Source organism: Aethina tumida, chromosome 6, assembly GCF_024364675.1.
Source record: "Aethina tumida isolate Nest 87 chromosome 6, icAetTumi1.1, whole genome shotgun sequence".
Taxonomy (NCBI): Eukaryota; Metazoa; Arthropoda; class Insecta; order Coleoptera; family Nitidulidae; genus Aethina; species Aethina tumida.
This window is the reverse complement of record NC_065440.1, coordinates 16,687,237-16,709,857: the sequence shown is the minus strand read 5'-3', so window position 1 is coordinate 16,709,857 and position 22,621 is coordinate 16,687,237. Positions and strand designations below refer to the sequence as shown.

Below are 22,621 nucleotides of genomic sequence, written 5' to 3'. Positions count from 1 at the left end.
CCCTCTCTCTGCAAATGGGGACGTTTGCATAAACATAAATATGTGTTTCAATTAAAATTTTAAGAGTTTTTTAATAAAAAATAAGTATGTTAAGTATTTTAAATATTAGTATTTTATTTTTCTAATGTTAACTAAAATATAATAAAATTAACTACTGTGATCAAACAGTCTAATTCCAACTACCTAAAATCATACCCAACTTTAGCATCAACCAACCAAAAACCGCTTAAAATTTACATTTCTAATATTAGTTTGAAAATTTTACGTTAGTTTCCAACAAAGAGGAAACCCTTGTATATTAATTAAATCCACAACAAACTCGATGAACCCCCACAACACATCGGAGCCGCCGAGGGCAGTCGAGAAACGTTGAACCGTAATCGTCCGTCCAAAAACCGGCATAACACCGAACTGAAACAACACCGACACAACGAACGGCGTTCGAAAATTGAATTTTCGCCTTCCTCCACTAAAATAATGCGCATGTGGAGGCCGATCGTCGGCGACGCCGTCCGCCACAACCGCCAGACGCCGGTGCTTCCAGGTGGGAGCGTCGCGACGCACTGAAACGACCCCCTACTCCCGATTGTCCGTGCACCGGAGGATATTAGCCGGTTACTGGTAGTTTGTTGCCTTTTCATCCGATTAAACGGTGGCAAATCGCCTTTTCGTTAGGCCCACATGATTGGGGGTGGCTCACCCCCGCTTCCCTAAAATAAATTGACGTTTACGGACCATTTTTTTTTTTTAAAACATAAGTACGAGTATTTTTTCCGGAATAAAATATCGCCGAAACCTTTTAGAAGGTTTCGGCCCTTTGTGTAAATATTGTAGCGTTTTTGGCGCCAGATGTTCCGGATTTATAACAAAGGGGTGACGGCGATTGAAAGTGGAGTTTTCCGTTTCGCTCCCTTTTTATTTTGTTCCACGTTTTACTGCCGGAAAACTAGCGGATTTGAGTTTAAATTTGAAAGAAAGTAGGTGGTTTAGAAAATGTATAAAATGCTTTATGTAACTTTTATTATTTACAATTTTACTAACAATATATTTTTTACAATCTTTTCCTTTATATTCTTCTAACGATTTTATGATTTTTTGTTTATATTCTTACATTACACCTTTTAAATTTATCTAGTTTTCATAATTTCTTATTAACATTTTATCTAGATATTATTTTTTTAGAATTTATTTAATTAGTTAGCTTCTCTAACTTTTAAAGTTTTTCAGAATTAAGAAGTTTTAATATTTTCAGTTTTACATATATTTTATTTTATTATTCTTCCTTATTATTACAGGAACTTTTTTTAGATTAAGGTTTTTTTCATTTTAATAATTTTTGTGAAATTATTTCTTTTGATTTTTATTCTTTTGATAGTTTTATTATTTATCATTCTAATCTTTCTAATCTTTTATTAATTTTATATCTTTCATCATTCACTTAGTTTTTAGAGCTAGTATATAAAAAATTTCAGTTTAGTCCTTATTTTTATAAATTTAAGCTTTTAAAATATTTCAGAATTAGAATTTTACAGGATTTACACAATTCCTCATAAAGTTTTAATGTTTTTTTTATATTTTCATTGTTTATACAAGTTCCTAATTTTTTATAATGTAATTATTTTTCTATTTTTATTAGTTTTTATAGAATTTTACACATATTTTATATTATAATTTTTATCTTTTTTACTACAGATGTAAAGCTTTAAAGCTTTCTCTGGATTTAAAGTTTTTTAATTTTAATATTTTCTATCTCTATTTCTCTATCTTTGTTTTATTTTTATTTTCTTTATAGTTTTCTCTTATATTTATAAATTTAAGCTTTTATATTTTTCAGGATTAGAATTTTACAGGATTTATACAATTTCTCATAAAGTTTTATTGTTTTTTTTGTTTTCAATGTTTATACAAGTTTCTATTTTTTTATAATATAATTATTTCTCTATTTTTGTTAGTTTATTATAGAATTTTACTCATATTTTATATTATAATTTTTTTCCTTTTTACTACAGATGTAAAGCTTTAAAGCTTTCTCTGGATTTAAACTTTTTTAATTTTAATATTTTCTATTATATTATCTTTCTTTATTTTTATTTTCTCTACAGTTTTTTCTTATTTTTATAAATTTAATTTTTCAAGATTAGAATTTTACAGGATTTATACAATTTCTCATAAAGTTTTAATGTTTTTTTTTATATTTTCATTGTTTATACAAATTTCTATTTTTTTATAATATAATTATTTTTCTATTTCTATTAGTTTATTATAGAATTTTACACATATTTTATATTATAATTATTTTCCTTTTTACTACAGATGTAAAGCTTTAAAGCATTCACTGGATTTAAAGTTTTTTCTTATTTTTATAAATTTAAGCTTTTATATTTTTCAAGATTAGAATTTTACAGGATTTATACAATTTCTTATAAAGTTTTAATATTTCTCTTTAATATTTTCTGTTTTTATAGAAGTTTCTCATTCTATAAGGAATATTTATTTTTCTATTTTGATTTGTTTTTATAAATTTCCACAGATTTTATATCATATATATTTTTTTCTTTTATTACTACAGATTTAAAGCTTTAAAACTTTTATATCTTTCATAATTAATTTAGTTTTTAAAGCTTTTCTAATGTATAAAAAAATTACAATTTTTTTTCTTATTTTTATAAATTTAATATTTTAATATTTTTCAGAATTAAATTTTTACAGGATTTATACAAATTCTTATAAAGTTTCTTATTTTTTAAAATATAATTATTATTTATTATATTTTTATTAGTTTTTATAGAATTTTACACAAATTTTATATTATATATTTTTTTCTTTTACTACAGATTTAAGGGTTCATTTGGATTTAGTTTTTAAAATTTTAATATTTTTTATGACATAATCTTTCTTTTAATTTTTATTCTCCTAACAGTTTTATAATTTTCCAGTTTTTGTTAATACATATACTCTTTCTTCTTTTGATAGATTTTGATACATTTCACAATTAACTATTAATATTATTTTCTATTACAGAAATCTGTAATTTAATCTTCTCACTATTTGCCCAATACGTAAATTACAGAAATCTGTAATATAGTCTTCTCTTAATTATATTTTATTTTCTTTATAATTTCAATAATGTTCACGATACTTCCTTCTCTCACTAATTTGATAGTTTCTGTAATTTTATTGGATGCTACTGCGATTAATTTCAGACCGTAAATCACCAGTTTCACTCGAGTCAAAGCACAAACGACAAACCCAACAAACACAAGACGTATCGCATTGTTAGTTTCGCTTTAATCAAGCCCGGAGCGAATCAATCAAACCCCAACGAACAGCTTTACAACACAGTAATTTCCAATGGCAGCGAATCACGACAATTATCCTTCAAAAAAAAAAAAAAAACAACTTCATCGCTTCGCGGAATCACCGACGGACGTCCGTCAAACCGTGAACACATCCGCAAAAATCGGCAATAAAGTCGACACGATTTACAGCGACATCAAACTCGACGTGTTATCGTTGTGGATTTTCTCGTCGTCGTGTCGACAAAAACGATCGGGTTTAATCCCCTTCGTCTTAAAGGGGGGTTGAGTGGCGGTAATGTTATTCATCAGACGATAATTGTTTAGCGAAATAAATCCGTTTTATTTGCCTAAAGGGGACGAATTAAAATTTACTCGGTTCATAGCGAAAGATTTTAACCATAATTTTAATTTAATTGCGACTTGATTTAATTAAAAACGTTAGCCGGATAGGTGCGAGTTCTGTTCGCAATTCTGCAGGACAATATCCTGTTTTCGGAGGATATTGGTAATCGTGTGACGACCGTTCGGGAGAAAATCGATGTTTTCCAGGACACAAAGCAGTAATTTGACAATAATTGCATTCCGTCATTACTAGAAGCGCACTGAATAATTATTATCACAAGTAATAACGTAAAAATGTTGTCTAAAAATAGATTTCATTATTGGCTTAATGGTAAGAAGATTTAATTACAGATTTCTGTAATTATAAGTATTGGCCAAATAATGAGAAGATTAAATTACAGATTTCTGTAATAGAAAATAATATTAATAGTGACGTTTTGTTCAAATACAATTTTTTATACATTAGCTTTAAAAATTAAGTTTTTTATGAAATATATCAAAATGAATAAAAAACAAATATATCAAAAATCATAAAAAAACTTACAACAAAGAAGAAAGAATAAACGTAAGAATAAAAACTTCAAATCTCAACTGTAGCATCATGAGTATTATTGGAATTATAAAGAAAATAAAATTATGAGAAGATTAAATTACAGATTTCTGTAATTATATTAATTGTACTATCACCCAATAGATGACACTAACTACTGGTTACTTTTTTATTAATATTAACAGCTAAATATTGTCTATTAAATGAATATTGTCATTAAATTATTTTGATAGATATATTATTTGTAAATTTATATAATTTTTGCCAAAATTTTAAACGTTGTAGATAAAATTGAGCCAGAATTTATTATTATTACAAATAATATACCAAAATTAATAAAAAACAAATATATCAGAAATCATAAAAAATTTACAAAAAAGAAGAAAGAATAAACTTAAAAATAAAAACTTCAAATCTAATGTAGTATCATGAATAGTATTGAAATTATAAAGAAAATAAAATTATGAGAAGATTAAATCACAGATTTCTGTAATTATATTAATTGTACTATCACCCACTGGTTACTTTTTTATTAATATTAATAGCTAAATATTGTCTATTAAATGAATATTGTCATTAAATTATTTTGATAGATATATTATTTGTAAATTTATATAATTTTTGCCAAAATTTTAAACGTTGTAGATAAAATTGAGCCAGAATTTATTATTATTACAGATAATATGTAAAAAATTAATATACAAAAGTATTCGTTATTGTCCTAATAATGAGAAGATTAAATTACAGTTTTCTGTAATACAAACATGTACTTTTAAACTTAAATGTTCTGTAACAACTAATGTTTAATTAAACGAAGCATCCTGAATTATTAATTAAAAACATGTTAAATTTATTAAAAATATGAATTCGTGGATTACAAATAAAAACATCGATTTTATTGGACGTCAATAAGTGATATAAACATTTGACCTGTTTAAAATTTAAATGTAATATGTAAATGCACAGGTTGGAACATTAATTATGCATATTCATATACATAATTTCTGGTAAAGATGAATTTAGATTATAAAATCGTACCCGGATTATTTATCTCAAAACAAACATTAACAAATCAATATTTGCATTATGTTCAATTGCAAAATATATTTGTTTTATTATATTTCGCTCTCGCAAAACAGGCACGATTTAAATGAAAACGCATTAATCGAAAATATGTTCGACAAACCTTATCTGCGGCATTAACGGCGATTTGCCGTGCACGGAGGGCAGTTTGTTAAAGACATAATCCGTTTTATTGGCTGTTAAAATTTTATCGCCCTCCCGATGTTTATCCGCGCTCACTTATCACGAAAATTTCAATTGCAACATGAATTTTTCATTTACAAAGTGTGCGTTTCATTAATATTCCACCCTCGTTTTTGACGGACGAAAACAATAACACGGCACAATGGCATTAGATGATTTTTGTCGGCGTCAAATGGCAGACAATAGGCCGCTTTTAATGGCAATCGAACACACATAAAAGGGGGGAGAAATAAAATACCGACGACTGAACGCATTTTTTCTAACCCCCATCGAGGTTAAAACCACCAACTTACCAACCCACTTACTCGTATATTAATGTTGCCCCAATTATCCTCACCTGAAATCAAAACAAAACACAATTAGTTAAGCAGATCAATTAGTAAAACACCTGTAACAGGTAAATTGGTATAAATTCCAAGACTCGATTAACATTAATTCGGTTTGCCAACTTAAATTGTAAAGTTTCGGTGGGTCAATTCGGCCCGAAAGTCGACTCCCCGACTAATTAAATGTTTACACTGTAACTCCGCTTTAAGTAACAGTCAATTACGATTGTAAATTAAAACGGCGACGTCAAAGAATTAATGTCGAACAGGGGAAATACGTTTTGGAAAGTTTGTTTACGGAATGTTTCGTGTCAACAGTTTCGGTTTGATTAGATTGCCTCGTAAAATTTCATAAAGGCATTGGTAGAAAGTAAAAAGTAATTATTGGCATGAACATTATGGTGAAAATTTAGTTTCAATATTTTTTGTAAAGGAAAATGGTTAGAAAATTAAAAAGCATTTTACAAAATCATAAAATTAAGTATATTTATTATTAGAGAGAAGAAATAATTATTATCACAGAGTTCAACGTTGTTTAAATGGCGGGATGATTAAAATACAGATTTCTGTAATGGAGAAATACACTTATTGTGCTAATATGGCATAGATGGCACCACCAATCTAATTAGATCATTGTTATTATTTAGACAGCAACGTTTTGTATTAAAAATTGATTCTTAGATTGTTTAAATGGAGATAATTTTTGTAATTTTTAAAACAATATTTCAATTATTTATTCATGTGGAGATATCTACAAGATATTTTGAAAAATTTAAACATTTCCTACAGAATGTAAAGGAATGTTATTAGAAAGAGAAACAAAAATTATTAACACAAGTAATTGTGTAAAAATTTAGTTGAAAAGTTTTCAATATGGTTCAAATGGCGAGAGGATTAAAATACAGATTTCTGTAATGGGGAAATACATTTATTGTGCTACTAAGAAATAGATGGCACTCCCAATCTAATTAGATTATTGTTATTATTTATACAGCAACGTTTTGTATTAAAAATTGATTTTTAGATTGTTTAAATGGGGATAATTTTTGTAAATTTTAAAACAATATTTCAATTATTTATTCATGGGGAGATATCTACAAGATATTTTGAAAAATTTAAACATTTCCTGCAGAATGTAAAGGAATGTTATTAGAAAGAGAAATAAAAATTATTAACACAAGTAATTGTGTAAAAATTTAGCTTAAAAGTTTTCAATATGTTTCAAATGGTGGGAGGATTAAAATACAGATTTCTGTAATGGAGAAATACATTTATTGTGCTAATAAGAAATAAATGGCACTACCAATCTAATTAGATTATTGTTATTATTTATACAGCAACGTTTTGTATTAAAAATTGATTTTTAGATTGTTTAAATGAAGATAATTTTTGTAATTTTTAAAATAATATTTCAATTATTTATTCATGGGGAGATGTTTACAAGATATTTTGAACAATTTAAACATTTCCTATAGAATGCAAAGGAGAGTTATTAGAAAGACAAATAAGCTTAAAAGATTTCAACGTTGTTCAAATGGAGGGAGGATTAAAATACAGATTTCTGTAATGGAAAAATACATTTATTGTGCTAATATAAAATAGATGACACTAACAATCCAATTAGATCATTGTTCTACATTAAAAATAGATTATTAGAAATTAGAAGAGATAATTTTGATAAAGATATTATTTGTAATATTATACGTAATATATTTTATCAAACATAAACGTTTCCCATGTTGTACGTGTAAACTGTCACGTTAGAACTGATTCCAGAAAGTCGATAGAACCTGAAATAGACCCGAACGTCTCCTTGAAAAGTTTTCAGCTGTTTTCAACCGAATATCCCGATCCTTAAATCCGGATCGACAACTTCAGTCGTTCCAGATTTTTATGGTCGACGACATAAATAAACAGGAATAGATTTCCGTCACCTGTTTACCAATCGTTAAGCCACATCGAAATTAAAACCTTTAAACAAACAGCCGTGCACCCCAAACAACGTGTATCCATTCTCGGAAGCACGTCAGCGTTTCGACGTTCATAATAATCCCGGTTCCGGGCAACACGACACCCGGATTTATAATTTATAAGACGGCGGATGGTATTCAATACACTCACAAACACGATCCGTGTTTGCGATTGATTTCCTGCAATTGTTTCTAATTCGGGAGAACCGTTGTTTGTGCCACCCGGAAAGCTTCCGGTTTATCGCACACGTTTGACACGTGTCCGCCGCAATTGTTACGAACGGTTTTCTAATAAAGTTCCCTCGCACCGCCCCCTGATACGTGCCGATGTGCCTCCATATCAACCACCCCCGCACACACACGTAATAAATTCCGGGGGTGCAGTCGAGGAAATGATCCCTTTAAAAAGCTCATAAAAAAACCAGACGACGACCCGAATGCGGGGACGAACGAGGCGCGAGGTGAAAATTTAATAATAATACCCAGATGTTTTTATGTTTTATTCAAATTTTTACGGCGACGCGTCCCTTTGTCGGGCCGTAATTGAGTGGGAACGGTGCCGCTCCATGTTAATTGAATCGTGCGGGGACGCAAAAATTACAGGTAACTGTAACGAATGGAACGCTTAATTGTTCGTACGTCCGCCAGATGTCCGACTAGTTTTCGTATTTAAAGCTATTGGTAATGAACGCACTTAAAATCGATATAATCCCATTTAAAAAGCCCGGATCCCGTATCTGTAAATACATCAATACGCTTTATTGTTTGCTCTGCTCAATTTTGCGTCGCGACTCGAACAAAAACCGTCATAGGAAAAAAAAACGGGGAAAAATTGAAATGTCGTTGTTTGCTGTGTCATATTAAATTCCTTTGCGTCAAATCGCCGTGGATTTTTATCTGGCGTTGGTTGTTTAATTAAAAACCAACTAAAAATCCGATTTGATACGTGGGTACGGATCCGTTAGGGTGTTGTCGGCCGTCATAACCGTAAACAACTTAAACTGGTGCGATTACGGCAAGTTTCAAGTTGGCGGTATCTGATTTTGGGGTAACGATACGGGCGCAATATTACCTCGGGAACGGCTTATTATTTTAACCGACCGTTTAATATCGTCGCCCTTAAGACGCATCAAATAAACTTTATTGCCGCACGAATATTAAACTCATTTGATTTAGAGGCCCTCTTTAATTTTTAAAACAAGGTTAGTTTTATAATGCGAAATAATTAAAATGAATAACAGGAAAGTAAAGTAGAATACCGTACATTTAGTTTAAAATCGTCTTCCAGTATGGTCAAATGGTTAGAAGATTAAAATACAGATTTCTGTAATGGATAAATATGTTGTGCTATCAAGCAATAGATGGCTCCAATCATCTAATTATTATTATTACTATTAACACCTCAATATTTTTAATATTTTATTTTGACCAGTAATATTATTTGTATGTTTCAACTTTGCGGTCATAATTTTGTTATAAGTTTTATTTTGAAAAATAATATTATTTCCACTTCTAGAAGTTCAGTAAATTAAATTTATTTTACTTGTTATACATTTAATAGACATAAAAATAAACAGCATTACATTTTTTGTAAAGTTTTTAATTGTAAAAAAACATTTTGTGGATTTGAACCCATTTTATTCTGTTACTTCTTAATTTATCTGCTATTTACCACCATAAAATGTCTCAAATTCTTGAGAATACAATTACAAATTTGAAACATGTCAGTTTGAATCGACAATAAGTAAGAAGTATGGTAAAATTTAGTTTCAGTGTTAGACAAATAGTTAGAAGATTAAAATACAGATTTCTGTAACGTTTTGCTACTTTACAGTAGATGGCAGTAGAACCACTTATGTATTATTTTCAGCAAAAAGTGTTCACAACTAACAAAAGGTATATTTTTAATGTCTAGGACCATATTTTAATTATTAAATCTTATATTTAACAAAATGAAAAGATTTAATTATGCAGTTTACCTCAGGACACGCTTTAGTCTGTTATTTAATATTTAAAACAGATTTCATAATTAGTATTTGATAAAAGGATTAATTAAGTGAACATCTAATAGAAATAATTAATATTTTAATCTTTGTTATGCAAAGTAATTATAATTGATAAAATAAATCACAGCACAGAAACGTTTGCACCAAAGGAAACAGCAAGATTAGCCCGTTTTATAAACAACAAACTTGTCGACAGTAAAGCAATAATGAAAACGTGGAGGCGAAGAAGCGTACGGCATCCCCGGGGGAAAATTACCTTATCCCCGCCCTTTGTGCAGTTAATTTTATCTCTGCAGATATTTTTATTTCGACGTGTATTACCCGGACGATCCGTCATCGGACGTAAACAATATTCGTTTGATTTCCATCTGATAATTTGCCTTCGTCGCCGAGGCCAGGTGGATTTTCCAAGTAAAATTAATCAAAGTATGAAAGAAAGAAAAAATCCACTCGAGTCGTACGAATCTCTCTCCCGCTCCCTCGCGCCTTTTCCGACCGGCAGCGAAAATTTGAATACCAAATTAAGATCGATCTGTGAACATGGGGCACCGACGTTTTCTGAAAACCCCAAAAAAAAAAAAAAAAATTGGGTCAACGGAATGTTTACCAGGCGCGTTTCGAAAGTTACTTTTCGGATCGAAAAAAATCGGTTAGGTTGTTTTTCGGCGTAAACAACCCCCGCCACCCTTAACCGTCAAATCGCCCAATTTAGAAACAGACTGCGTCGCATAAAATATCTGGGGAGGGGGGGGATTTAATCAAATCCTGATCGGGTTTCGGCCGCAAAAACCTTTTAAATATTTAGCCCCCCACGAGTGTCGGTCCGACCTGAACATTGAATTAACGCAAACTTAATGAGCCGATGCCGTTCCGACGGCGGCGGCGGCGGCGGCGGCGGCGGATCCCCGGGTGTTGTCATGGTGATGTCGCGGCCGTTGGGTCAAGGCGACGTCGTCGCAAGAGAAAAACGATCACCACGTTTGCGGCACGGGACACCAACACCGGGAAGTTCCGCGTGTTGGGGGAAGTCCCGCCGGCCGGATGCGTCCCGTTCCGCCGCGGACGGGCGGCGAGGGCGGAGTGCGACGTTCGCGTTATGGAATTTGCGCTGCAACAGTTTTCCCACTGCATCGCATCGATTTTTAGTGAATTTGTTCGCGTAAATTAGCGGCGGGACGACGACGGGCGTTCGCGACGCTATTGTGAATTATGTGCAAAGCGGGCACGTCGTAAATCTCGATGATGGTGACGCTTTAATTTAGTCAGGCACACGGCGTTATGGTATTTTAATTTGTTCTAATACGTGTCCGGGTATTCCCCCAGTTTCTACTGTAGAAATCTGAACTGAAAACATATAGACGGGGAAAAATGTGTACACGAATATATCAATAATATTTCAATTACATATAATTACTGGTTCTTTCTAAAACGTATTTTATCAAAATTAAAGATATTCTGTATTGAGTATAAAAACATTATTACAATATTAAGCATAAAAAAATATTTTAATAATACTTCTTAACATTAAACAAATGATTGGACGATTAAATTACAGATTTCTGTAATGAAAAAGTATGTTTTTTGCTAATAGACAATAGATGTCACTGTAAATTAGTACTTTATTATTATAAAATTTATATTTATTTAATTTATAAATGTCTATCAAAATTTCTTAATATTAAACAAATAATTAGATATTAAATTACAGATTTCTGTAATGAAAAAGTACGTTCTTTTTGCTAATAGCCAATATATGCCATTGTCAATTAGTACAATTATTATAGAATTTATATTTAACTTATAAATGTCTTTATCAAAATTTTTTATAAATATATATATATATATATATATATATATATATATATATATATATATATATATATATAAATAATTATTTCAATTAAATATAATTATATATAAGATTAAATTACAGATTTCTGCAATGAAAATTTTATGCTAAGTGTGTCTCTAACTGTCAATTAGAACTTTATTATTAATAGTTAAAAATTATCCAGTTAACAATTGATACTGTTTATACTGTTTTTATAGAAATGCCAAAATTATATAAAACAAGCAGTTTATTACAATTCTATAACCAAAATATTTTTAATTATAAAAATTTCATGTGAAAATTATTATGAAATAAATTTCTTGTGAAAGCAAAATTGGAAGAAATTTCGGTCCTCTCGAACAATTTAGTTTCGAAGAAAATTTCCCGTATGTAAAAAACTACTAAAATTTCAAAATTCAATAAAAATATGAGAAACTACTAAAAACGTAGTGTCCTAATCCTATACGATCATTTTCCATACGATTAAAATCCGTACGATCATTTTCCATACGATAAAAATATGTACGATCAAAATCCATATGATCATTTTCCATGCGATCAAAATCCATACGATCATTTTCCATACGTTTAAAATCCATACGATCATTTTCCATGCGATCAAAATACATACTATCATTTTCCATAGGATCAAAATCCATACGATCATTTTTCATATGATTAAAATCCATACGATCATTTTACAAAGCATCAAAATCCATACGATCATTTTCCATAGGATCAAATTCCATACGATCATTTTCCATACGATTCAAATTCATACGATCAATTTCCAAACAATTAAAATCTATAAGATTAAAATTCATACGATTAAATTACATAGTTTCACTTTAACACTTAGTTTCTGTAATGAAAATATGTTTTTATGTTAATAGACAATAGATATCTCTAACTGTCAATTAGAACTTTATTATTATAGAATTTATTTTTATTTAATTTATTAATGTCTTTATCAAAATTTCTATAAATATCAAAAATATGTATATATATATATATATATATATATATATATATATATATATATATATATATATATACAAGCTAATATACAATAGATGCCCCAAATTATCAATTAGAACTTTTAACTATTAAAAAACTATTTTTATAGAAATGTGAAAATTATATAATATTTAAATTAATATTTTAACACAAACACTTTTTGTCATTAGAAATATATAAGTACAGCATCAAAATAATTTAATTATCAATTATTAAAGAATAATAATAAATTTGTCCTATTAAAGATAAAGTACTAATTAGATTGTTGGTGACTTCTATTGCAGTATAGTTCAATAAATCTATTTATCTATTACTGAAATCTGTATTAAAAATGTTGTTTAATAATATAATAATAAACCAGTAATTAAAATATTGCTGACATATGTACCTGGTTGGCACAATTAACTTATTTGTTACAGAAATCTGTATTTTAATCTTCCAACCACTTGACTAATATATAAAACATATTTTAAAATTAACTTTTTGGTATTACCTAGAATAATAATGATGATTTCTTAGTAATGGAATTGTACATAATGAAAATCACTCAATCTTGAATTCATTTAAATAATTTTTAATGTATTTATGCATCACACAATTTACATAAATCCATGAAATTTTTTAAGAACCTAAACGTCCTCTTCCAATTAATGCGTCGCATTTCTGGATGCCGTCGAGGACCGCCAATTAAGTGGCGAATCGCGCTCCTGGCGCCCGGCCAAAAATGAAAAATTATTCGTCCGCGACCGGAGGGCCGTAAAAAAAAACCTAATTAAAAATTAAAACCTCGTTAAGTTGTCCCCGGGCCATTTCATTGTGCCGACATTTATTTACGCGCAACGGTGTTTTCGTTCGGCCGTCTCGATTAAACATTTAAATGCACTGCGCCGCGTCGAACGTAAGCTCGGTTGCATAGCTTCGGCCGCGCACGGAGGCGCCGCGTGACCGTCGACAATCGAATTGTTCGATTGTTTCGTCGACGTTAATGTTCGTGTAAGGGCCCAATTAGCAATTGAAGTGGGCTTATAAAAAGCCGCGCGTCACCTAAGTCGCGTCGGGAATTAAAAGTTTCGGCAGACAAGTTTGACGATCGGGTATTTGGACCGAATTAAAACCGTCACGGGAGAAGTTAATTCCGACGTTAAAACCAAAGCTTAAAGGGGGAGGACTGGAAAAAAACACGAGCTCCGAAGTGCACAATAAAGTCGAATTAATGGGGGTTGTTGGGTTGTGAATTCGACGTTTAGTACATTATCATCCCCAGGCCGCCCCCGCCCCCGCGTCATAACGACGCAACAATGAAACTTAATTGAAACCAATTCGCATTTTAAAACGTGAAGGTTTCCTCCACACCAGCCACTTGCGACGCAGATCGAGGGGGTTGGCTGCGGAGGTTAAATCACGTATCGGTGCCCCTTATTTTAATTATGTGGCGGGAACGTGCCGAAAATACGGGAGCGATTTGTGTGCCGATTCCGCGGCCCGTGCGGAAAATCTGATTAAGTTACGCCACTTTATTACCAACCCCACGATTTTGATACACAGCCAAATGTGAACTTCTAGTTTAGTGGATTGTTTTTTTTTATTTACTTAATTTGATGTGGGTAAATTATAATTAAAATTTTGTGCCAGTTTATTCTGGTGGAAAATTGAATTGGACATTTTTAATTCAATTTATTCAGTTTTTAATTGTTCGATTATAATGGGGGTTTAAAACAAATTAATTATTATGATATAATCGTTTTATTTTAACCGACACGGTTGATTTATTTGTTTAATTGGATCGTTGAGTTATTTATCATGTAACGGATTAATACACTCTTTATATTTAATTTAAATAATTTTTAATGTGCTTATATTTCATGTTTAACATAATTTATAATATTTATTTATAGTATTGTGATACTTTATTAACCATCTGTTGGATATTTATTATACTTTTTAGAGGTAATAATTTAAATATTGTTTTGTCCTCTTTATCAAATTTATCAGTTTGATAATCAGTTGTTAACAGACAACAATTCTGTCATAATAACAATACAATAACATTCTAAATAGTTAATATTAGTCACAAGGTTAGAAGATTAAATTACAGATTTCTGTAATAGAAGAACAAGATATTTTGTTGACAGGCAGTAGATGTCACTAATTTATCCACATAACGTAACATTTTTAGTATAACGGATTAATACACATTTCATATTCAGTTTAAATAATTTTTAATTTGATTATATTTCGTATTTACTATAATTTATGAAATTTACTTATAATATTATAATACTTTATTAGTCATCTATTGGACATTTATTATACTTCCATACGATTAAAATCCATACGATCATTTTTCACACGATCATTTTCCATAGGATCAAAATCCATATGACCATTTTCCATAGGATCAAATTCAATACGATCAAAATTCATACGATCAATTTCCATACAATTAAAATCTATAGGATTAAAATCCATACGATTAAATTTATACTGATTAAATTACATAGTTTCACTTTTATTTTTTTACTAATACTAATTTCCATTTATTATACTTTTTCGAGATAATAATTCAAATATTGATTTGTTCTCTGTATTATATCCATTAATTTAATAATAAATTGTTAATATATAACAATTTTGTCATAATAATAATAATGTTCTAATAATGTTCTAATAAGGTATTGGTTAAATGATTAGAAGATTAAACTACAGATTTCTGTAATGGAAAAACATGTTTATTATATTGACAGACAGTAGATGTCACCAACTTATCCACATAACCTAAAATTTTTAGTATGGAACTGATTTATACATTGTTACACATGTTTAATGTGTTTTTATTTCAAGTTTAACATAATTTATGATATTTATTTATAGTATTATAATACTTTATTAGTCATTTGTTGGATATTTATTATACATTTTAGAGATAATAATTTGAATATTGATTTGTTCTCTGTAATAAATCTATTAATTTAATAATAAATTGGTAAAACAGAATAATTCTGTCATAATAATAGTATTTGTTAAATGGCTTGAAGATTAAACTACAGATTTCTGTAATGGTGTGTATTATGGTGACAGTCAGTAGATGTCACTAACTTAACGAGGCAATCTAAAATTTTTGGTTCAATAAAACATAAAAAAACAACAGAATTAAACGGAAAATAAATACTACCATAAAAATAATAATAACTTAACTACATCTAATGAAATCACTAACAAAAATTACTTAATTTATTTAACTAATTTTTTAGAGAAAATAATTTGAATATTGATTTGTTCTCTGTAGTAAATCTATTAATTTAATAATAAATTTTTAACAGAATACAATTATATCATAATAATAAAAATTAATAATTAGGTAGTATTTGTCAAAAGGTTTGAAGATTAAATTAAAGATTTCTGCAATGGTGTATATTATGGTGACAGTCAGTAGATAAGACAACATAAAATTTTTAGTCCAGTAAAACTTAAAACAATAACTAACAACAGAATTAAATATAAAATAAATACTACCATAAAAATAATGATAACTTAACTGCATCTAATGAAATCACTAACATAAACTTCTTAACTTATTTAACTAACTTAACTAACAAAGGAAAATAAACGCTGAAATTACAATGATCAATTAAATGAGCAAATTCAATGATATTTTACTGACCCCATCACGTAACCCATATCCCATATAACACGAGATAAAACCATCCAATTTTTTTCCAACCCCCCGACACAAAAGTTATCCGTTAATATAGTAAGGTCCCACCCATTGACTGCGGATCTAAATCGCTTATGCGACCCGTTTTTTTTTCCTCCGATAAAACCTCCAAGTCGCCGCGGGACCGCCGCCGAATAAAAATACATTACGTTTCGGGACACACACGGGGATAATCCCGCAGCTTAATCCGCTCCTCTCGCCTTCCTCGAATCGGGTCAGTCGCTAATTTATCCGGTCACGGGATTAAAACGCGTAATTGTTTTCGTTTCCGGTGGCGAATCCGGTTTGTGTTTTATCCTTTTGTTGTCGCGGACGCCTTTTGGTTTGATAGTCGAGTTGACCCGGAATCGTGAGCTTTCTGGGCACCTTCTTGGCTTTGGACTGGCTGACCCGGGTCAGCCATTGTTGCTCTATCAACTTGACGTCGAGTTTTAGCTGTTCGAAGGCGGTGGCGGACTTGGGTTGGTTCAGGAGGTTGACGATGATGTTTTTGTTGCGTTTGTCTTCTTTCTTGTACTTGGACCTCAAGGCTTCGAGGGTTCTGTGAGGGAACAGCTCGCTCATGTGGCGGAAGTCGGTTCCCAGTGCCGCCAGGGCTTTGAAGAACAAGTTCGTTTCGAACTTGGTCCAGTATTTGCTTCTGAACGGTGTCCGGAGATGGACTGGGACGTTGTCCTTTGAGTGGGTCCTCTGAGGGGCATCTAAGGAAACAATTTGTCCAAGTTAACAAAGCTAATGGTGTCCAACTTATTGGGACAATTCTTTACCGGACTCAGTCACTTGTGGAGCTTCATCTGTTGATGGCTCTTGAGTTAGTTCCTCTAGTAATACATTACCAACCTCCTCCACCTGGTTATCATCATTCATATAATACAATTCTGACTGAGTTAAGCTTCCTTCATCGGAATCCGAAAGAACTTCCACATCCGGATCTTCGGACTGAGTTGAATCGTCTCTAACTACTTCCATATTTGGAAGAGTAGGATCAGAAGAATCCGGTTGTAAAAAGCCACTTTCGTCCACGTTATACTCGGCTACAATTGTGGCCCCACTCTTAATTTGTGATGTATCGAAAACTATTAACAAATTTTAAAAAAAAATAAACATTGATGGCTCTAAATTGATACTAACCTTTCAAAATAACACTGGAATTTATTGGTCTTGAAGTGATGGAAGAGTTTTCGTGGTTGTGCTTCCTTGGTACTCTGCTATATGTTCTCAGGCAAGGAGTTACTTTAAGTTCCTCATCACCTTCGTCTTGTTCCAACACTTGAAGGGATTTTACACCAGTTGGAGTCTTTTTATTGTTCTCATTAGCAATTTTGTTGAGTGCAATTTGGGTTAAAGATGCACATTTTTCATTTTCCTTTTGGTTAACTTTATTATTCTTTTCAACAACTGAATATTTGTTATTATTTAAATCAATTTTAATAAAATTATTTGAAGCAACAGGCATCTGGATAAATTTGTCAGGTGTAATCTCACCTTTGTTTTGGTTCATTTTGAACTCCAAAGGTTTTGGTGGTGCCATCATGGAACCATCCAAATATTTATTAATTCCTCCATTTTGTTGACTATTCAGATTTAAAAGGTGGTTCAATACCAAAGTTGGACGTGTTGAGCTAACAGAATTAGTACCACCAGGTACAGACTTGTTAACCTCCAGATATGGCTTACCATTAATCGTAGGTAACTTCATAAACGCCACCTCCGACTCGGTTAAACTATCCACAGTCTCGTCCAAATCCCAATTATAATAAGACAAACAGTCTTCACTGTTCATTTTGAGGAAATATCTTTAAAACTACTTCTCACTACTTACGTCGAAATATCATGAAGGGCTGTGCGAAAACAGCTGATTAAAGCAGCCCAAAAAGTCCCTAAATTCAAAGTGCACCAACATCGAAATAAAATAAAATAAAATAAAAATTATGGGGGGCAACCTGTAATAAAAACGTCACATTCGCCGTGACACAGTCGAACGGCAATAGATGTCGCCCATTAAAACCACCCGCACAAAACCGAACGAAAAACATTCGAAAACCATTGTTTGGGGCCGTCCGGAAGATCCTCTCCGGACCCGATACAATAAAAACTAACGGCGCTTAATAAATAATGCCATTATCATCGTTCCTCGAGATGATCAAACATGTCCGCGGAGACTTTGGGCCGTCGTAATTCACCGGCGACGATAATTTATCGCGGCCCCGATTCTTCTCGCAATAATTGGAATTTATGTCGGAATCCGCGTGGGCCTTGTGAAATAATAATTTTAAGTTATTTCGACTAGGTGGATCGCAGTGTTTGCGCGAGTGGAAGTGATGCTTCGCTTCTGCGAGTTCCCTCCGGTGAATTCCAAGTGTGCTGCTGTTAATGAAGGATGTTTTTATGACTTACGGAATGTAGAGAGTGTATAAGATGTTTGAATGTATAGAATTGACAAATTTAATTTATATAAATGTATAATTATTGTTTCCTATTAATTAAAACACAATTCTGCTTCAATTTTATCAATAATTAACTTTATACTTTTCAATTTTAATATTATTTTAGACAATATTTTAATAAAATATATAAAATTGACAAAATTAATTTACAAAAACCTGTAATTTAATTAATAGGAAGCAATAATTATTTATTTTTATAAATTGATTTGTACAATTAAATGTATTATTAAAATTAAAAGATAATTTTAGGTTAGGTTAGGTTTAATTTTTAAAATAAAGGAAAATTTCAAGTTAAAAGTATGACTGAACAATTACTCATACAACATTACCATAAAGTCCCCCCTGATGAATTTCAAATGTGTTGATACCAAATGAAGAATGTTTTTGTGACCAGAAATTACTTATTGAATCTGAAGAGTGTACAAGATGTTTGAATATATAGAATTGACAAATTTAATTTATATAAATCTGTAATTAGGGTTGCCTATTAATTAAAATACAATTCTGCTTTAATTTTACCAATAATTAACTTTATACTTTTCAATTTTAATACTATTTTAGACAATATTTTAATAAAATATATAAAATTGACAAAATTAATTTACAAAAACTTGTAATTTAATTAATAGGAAGCAATAATTATCTATTTCTATAAATTCTTTTGTACAATTCAATGTATTATTAAAATTAAAAGCTAATTATAGGTTAGGTTAGGTTTAATTTTTAAAATAAAAGAAAATTTCAAGTTAAAAGTATGACTGGACAATTACTCGTACAACATTACCATAAAGTCCCCCCAGGTGAATTTCAAATGTGTTGATACCAAATGAAGAATGTTTTTGTGACCAGAAATTACTTATTGAATTTGAGGAGTGTAGAAGATGTTTGAATATATAGAATTGACAAATTTAATTTATATAAATCTGTAATTATTCTGCTTTAATTTTACCAATAATTAACGTTGTACTTTTCAATTTTAACATTATTTTAGACAATATTTTAATAAAATATGTATAATTGACAAAATTAATTTACAAAAACTTGTAATTTAATTAATAGGAAGCAATAATTATTTATTTCTATAAATTTATTTGTACAATTCAATGTATTATTAAAATTAAGAGCTAATTATAGGTTAGGTTAGGTTTAATTTTTAAAATGAAAGAAAATTTCAAGTTAAAAGTATGACTGGACAATTACTCGTACAACATTACCATAAACTCCCCCCTGATGAATTTCAAATGTGTTGATACCAAATGAAGAATGTTTTTGTGGCCAGAAATTACTTATTGAATTTGAGGAGTGCACAAAATGTTTGAATATATAGAACTGACAAATTTAATTTATATAAATCTGTAATTATTGTTTATTATTAATTAAAACAAAATACTGTTTTAATTTTACCAATTATCAACTTTATACTTTTCAATTTTAATACTATTATAGACAATATTTTAATAAAATATATAAAATTGACCAAATTAATTTACAAAACTCTGTAATTTAATTAATAGGAAGCAATAATTAATTATTTCTATAAATTCATTTGTACAATTAAATGTATTATTAAAATTAAAAGATACTTTTAGGTTAGGTTAGGTTTAATTTTTAAAATGAAAGAAAATTTCAAGTTAAAATTATGACTGGACAATTATTCATACAACATTACCATAAAATCACCCCTGGTGAATTTCAAATGTGTTGATACCAAATGAAGAATGTTATTGTGGCCAGAAATTACTTATTGAATTTGAGGAATGTACAAGATGTTTGAATATATAAAATTGACAAATTTAATTTATATAAATCTGTAATTAGGGTTGCCTATTATTTATAACACAATTCTGCTTTAATTTTACCAATAATTAACTTTGTATTTTTCAATTCAATACTATTTTAGACAATATTTTAATAAATTATATACAATTGACAAAATTAATTTACAGAAACCAGTAATTTAATTAGCAGGAAGCAATAATTACAGATTTCTACAAATTAATTTGTTCAATACAATATATTATTAAAATTAAAAGATAATTAGGTTAGGTTAGGTTTAATGTTTATAAAGAATGAAAATTTCAAGTTATAAATATGACTGTGCAATTATTCGTGGAACATTACCATAAAGGCGACGTCTATTTATACAAGGGGTAAACAGTCGAAAACACTCGCCCGGGGAAAATGTTTATTTGGGTCTCGAAAATCTGGGAACGCCGGAACGTTTTCATAAAACACGCCGAACACACATTCGCCGCGTGAAAAATGGAATTGATTTACGGACCGACGTTCCAGTCGCATGCTGTATTGTTTTGGGGCCATCTTCTCCACTCGGGGAACTTACTTAATATTTATTGTTAATTTAATTACAACGTTTTGCGTTGGTGACATTTAATTTCGTACTTATTGTATTAATTTACACGTCTCCATCACCTTTTTGATTCCGCGTCCCTAAATTCATTACGCCCTTAAATATTCGACGCCGCCGGCGTCAATTAATTAATTCGGCGTCGGCCACTCGGAACAATAATCCGGAGGCAAAAAGGCGCACGGACCGTCGGATCCGGTTGCACAAAAGACTTTCGCAGTCGATGAATTCGGAAAAATAAAAAAAAAATTAACAAACGTTAACGGCACAACAAAACGACGACGAGAAAAAAAAACACCCTTTTTGCTCTAGTGCCATTGAATTCGATTCGTTTCAATTTGGCGAATTAAAAGGCTTCCAATTGAAATTACCGTTTGCCGTTTTAATGAATTTAAATGCGGAGAGTGCAACTGTGTGTTGTGACGTCGGTTTCTTTTAATGGTTGAAAGGATTCTCAGATTAGCCTCCACGTTTCCGGACAAAAAAACACCCCTCATTAATGCTCGGCACTCTTGTATCGGCACCGAATTAATTACAGGTTTCTGTAAAGGGGATTGTGGTTCGATTGAAGGGAAGCAACGATTACAGATTTCTGTAAATTCATTTAACCGATTATTGCACACAAATAAACGTCGCCTTTGTGTTAGCGTACCAGGAATAATTGCTTCATCATTATTTCAGCCACAGACCGTCGTTCGTCGAAAAAGATCGACCCCGACCGGCGGAGCTTTAATTAAAATTGACGTGACGGAAGGAAAATAAGAAAAATTCATCACAGTTTTTAAAATCGCACAATTATTCTCGGACGGCACGCGAGAAACTCCTCGACTCCCGTCGAAAGAAAAATTGACGATATAAAAGTGGACTTTTAAATTAAACAACGCCGTTTTTACGCCGAGTCTCGATTAATCACGTCACGTGAACGTAACACGTTCGCCTTGTTACGGATGTGTAAATTGAGAGGGCCGAAGTTGTGTTTATGAAGAACGGTCGTACGTGGGAAAAAATAAAGAACGACGTTAAAAGTTTCAAATTCCCGACGGCCGTTCATTAATTACCCTTTATGGAAACCGTCCTCGATGGCTTTGGCTCTTAGTCGTCCGCAAAGTGTCTCGCTGTGGAACGACTTAATTGAAATTTTCGCTGCAATATTAATTAGAATGCGTAAAATTAAATGAATTAAAAGTTGAGACACCCCATAAGTATTTTTTTAATGACTTCCACTTTAAACAATATTTTACACAGCCAACATACTAAATAGTCCAAATTAAAGTGTAGAAACCTGTAATTATTGCTTCCTTTTAATTATAGGAACCTGTAATTTAATCTTACTTCGAATCTCAATACAATCAATAAATAAATATGTGAATTTAAATTCAAATATATTTCTTCAAAATACTATAAACAAATTATAATATTAATAATCATTAGAAATGATTTTTTTATTGATTTCTTCTTTCCCACCAATTTAAATCCGACTGATTTTT

General features: G+C 30.5%; 2 protein-coding genes across 2 annotated transcripts in view; both read right to left on the bottom strand.

The window, feature by feature from the left end:
* Window positions 1-22,621, bottom strand: part of LOC109605767 (uncharacterized) — a 95,282-nt gene that overhangs the window by 28,144 nt on the left and 44,517 nt on the right. The window lies entirely within an intron of this gene.
* On the bottom strand, window positions 16,144-17,218 carry LOC109605769 (uncharacterized). Its single transcript, XM_020022357.2, has 2 exons — window positions 17,090-17,218; window positions 16,144-17,023 (listed from the first exon to the last, which is right to left on the bottom strand). Exons 1-2 carry the CDS (start codon window positions 17,187-17,189, stop codon window positions 16,566-16,568), a joined length of 558 nt encoding a protein of 185 aa, XP_019877916.2. The 5' UTR covers window positions 17,190-17,218; the 3' UTR covers window positions 16,144-16,565.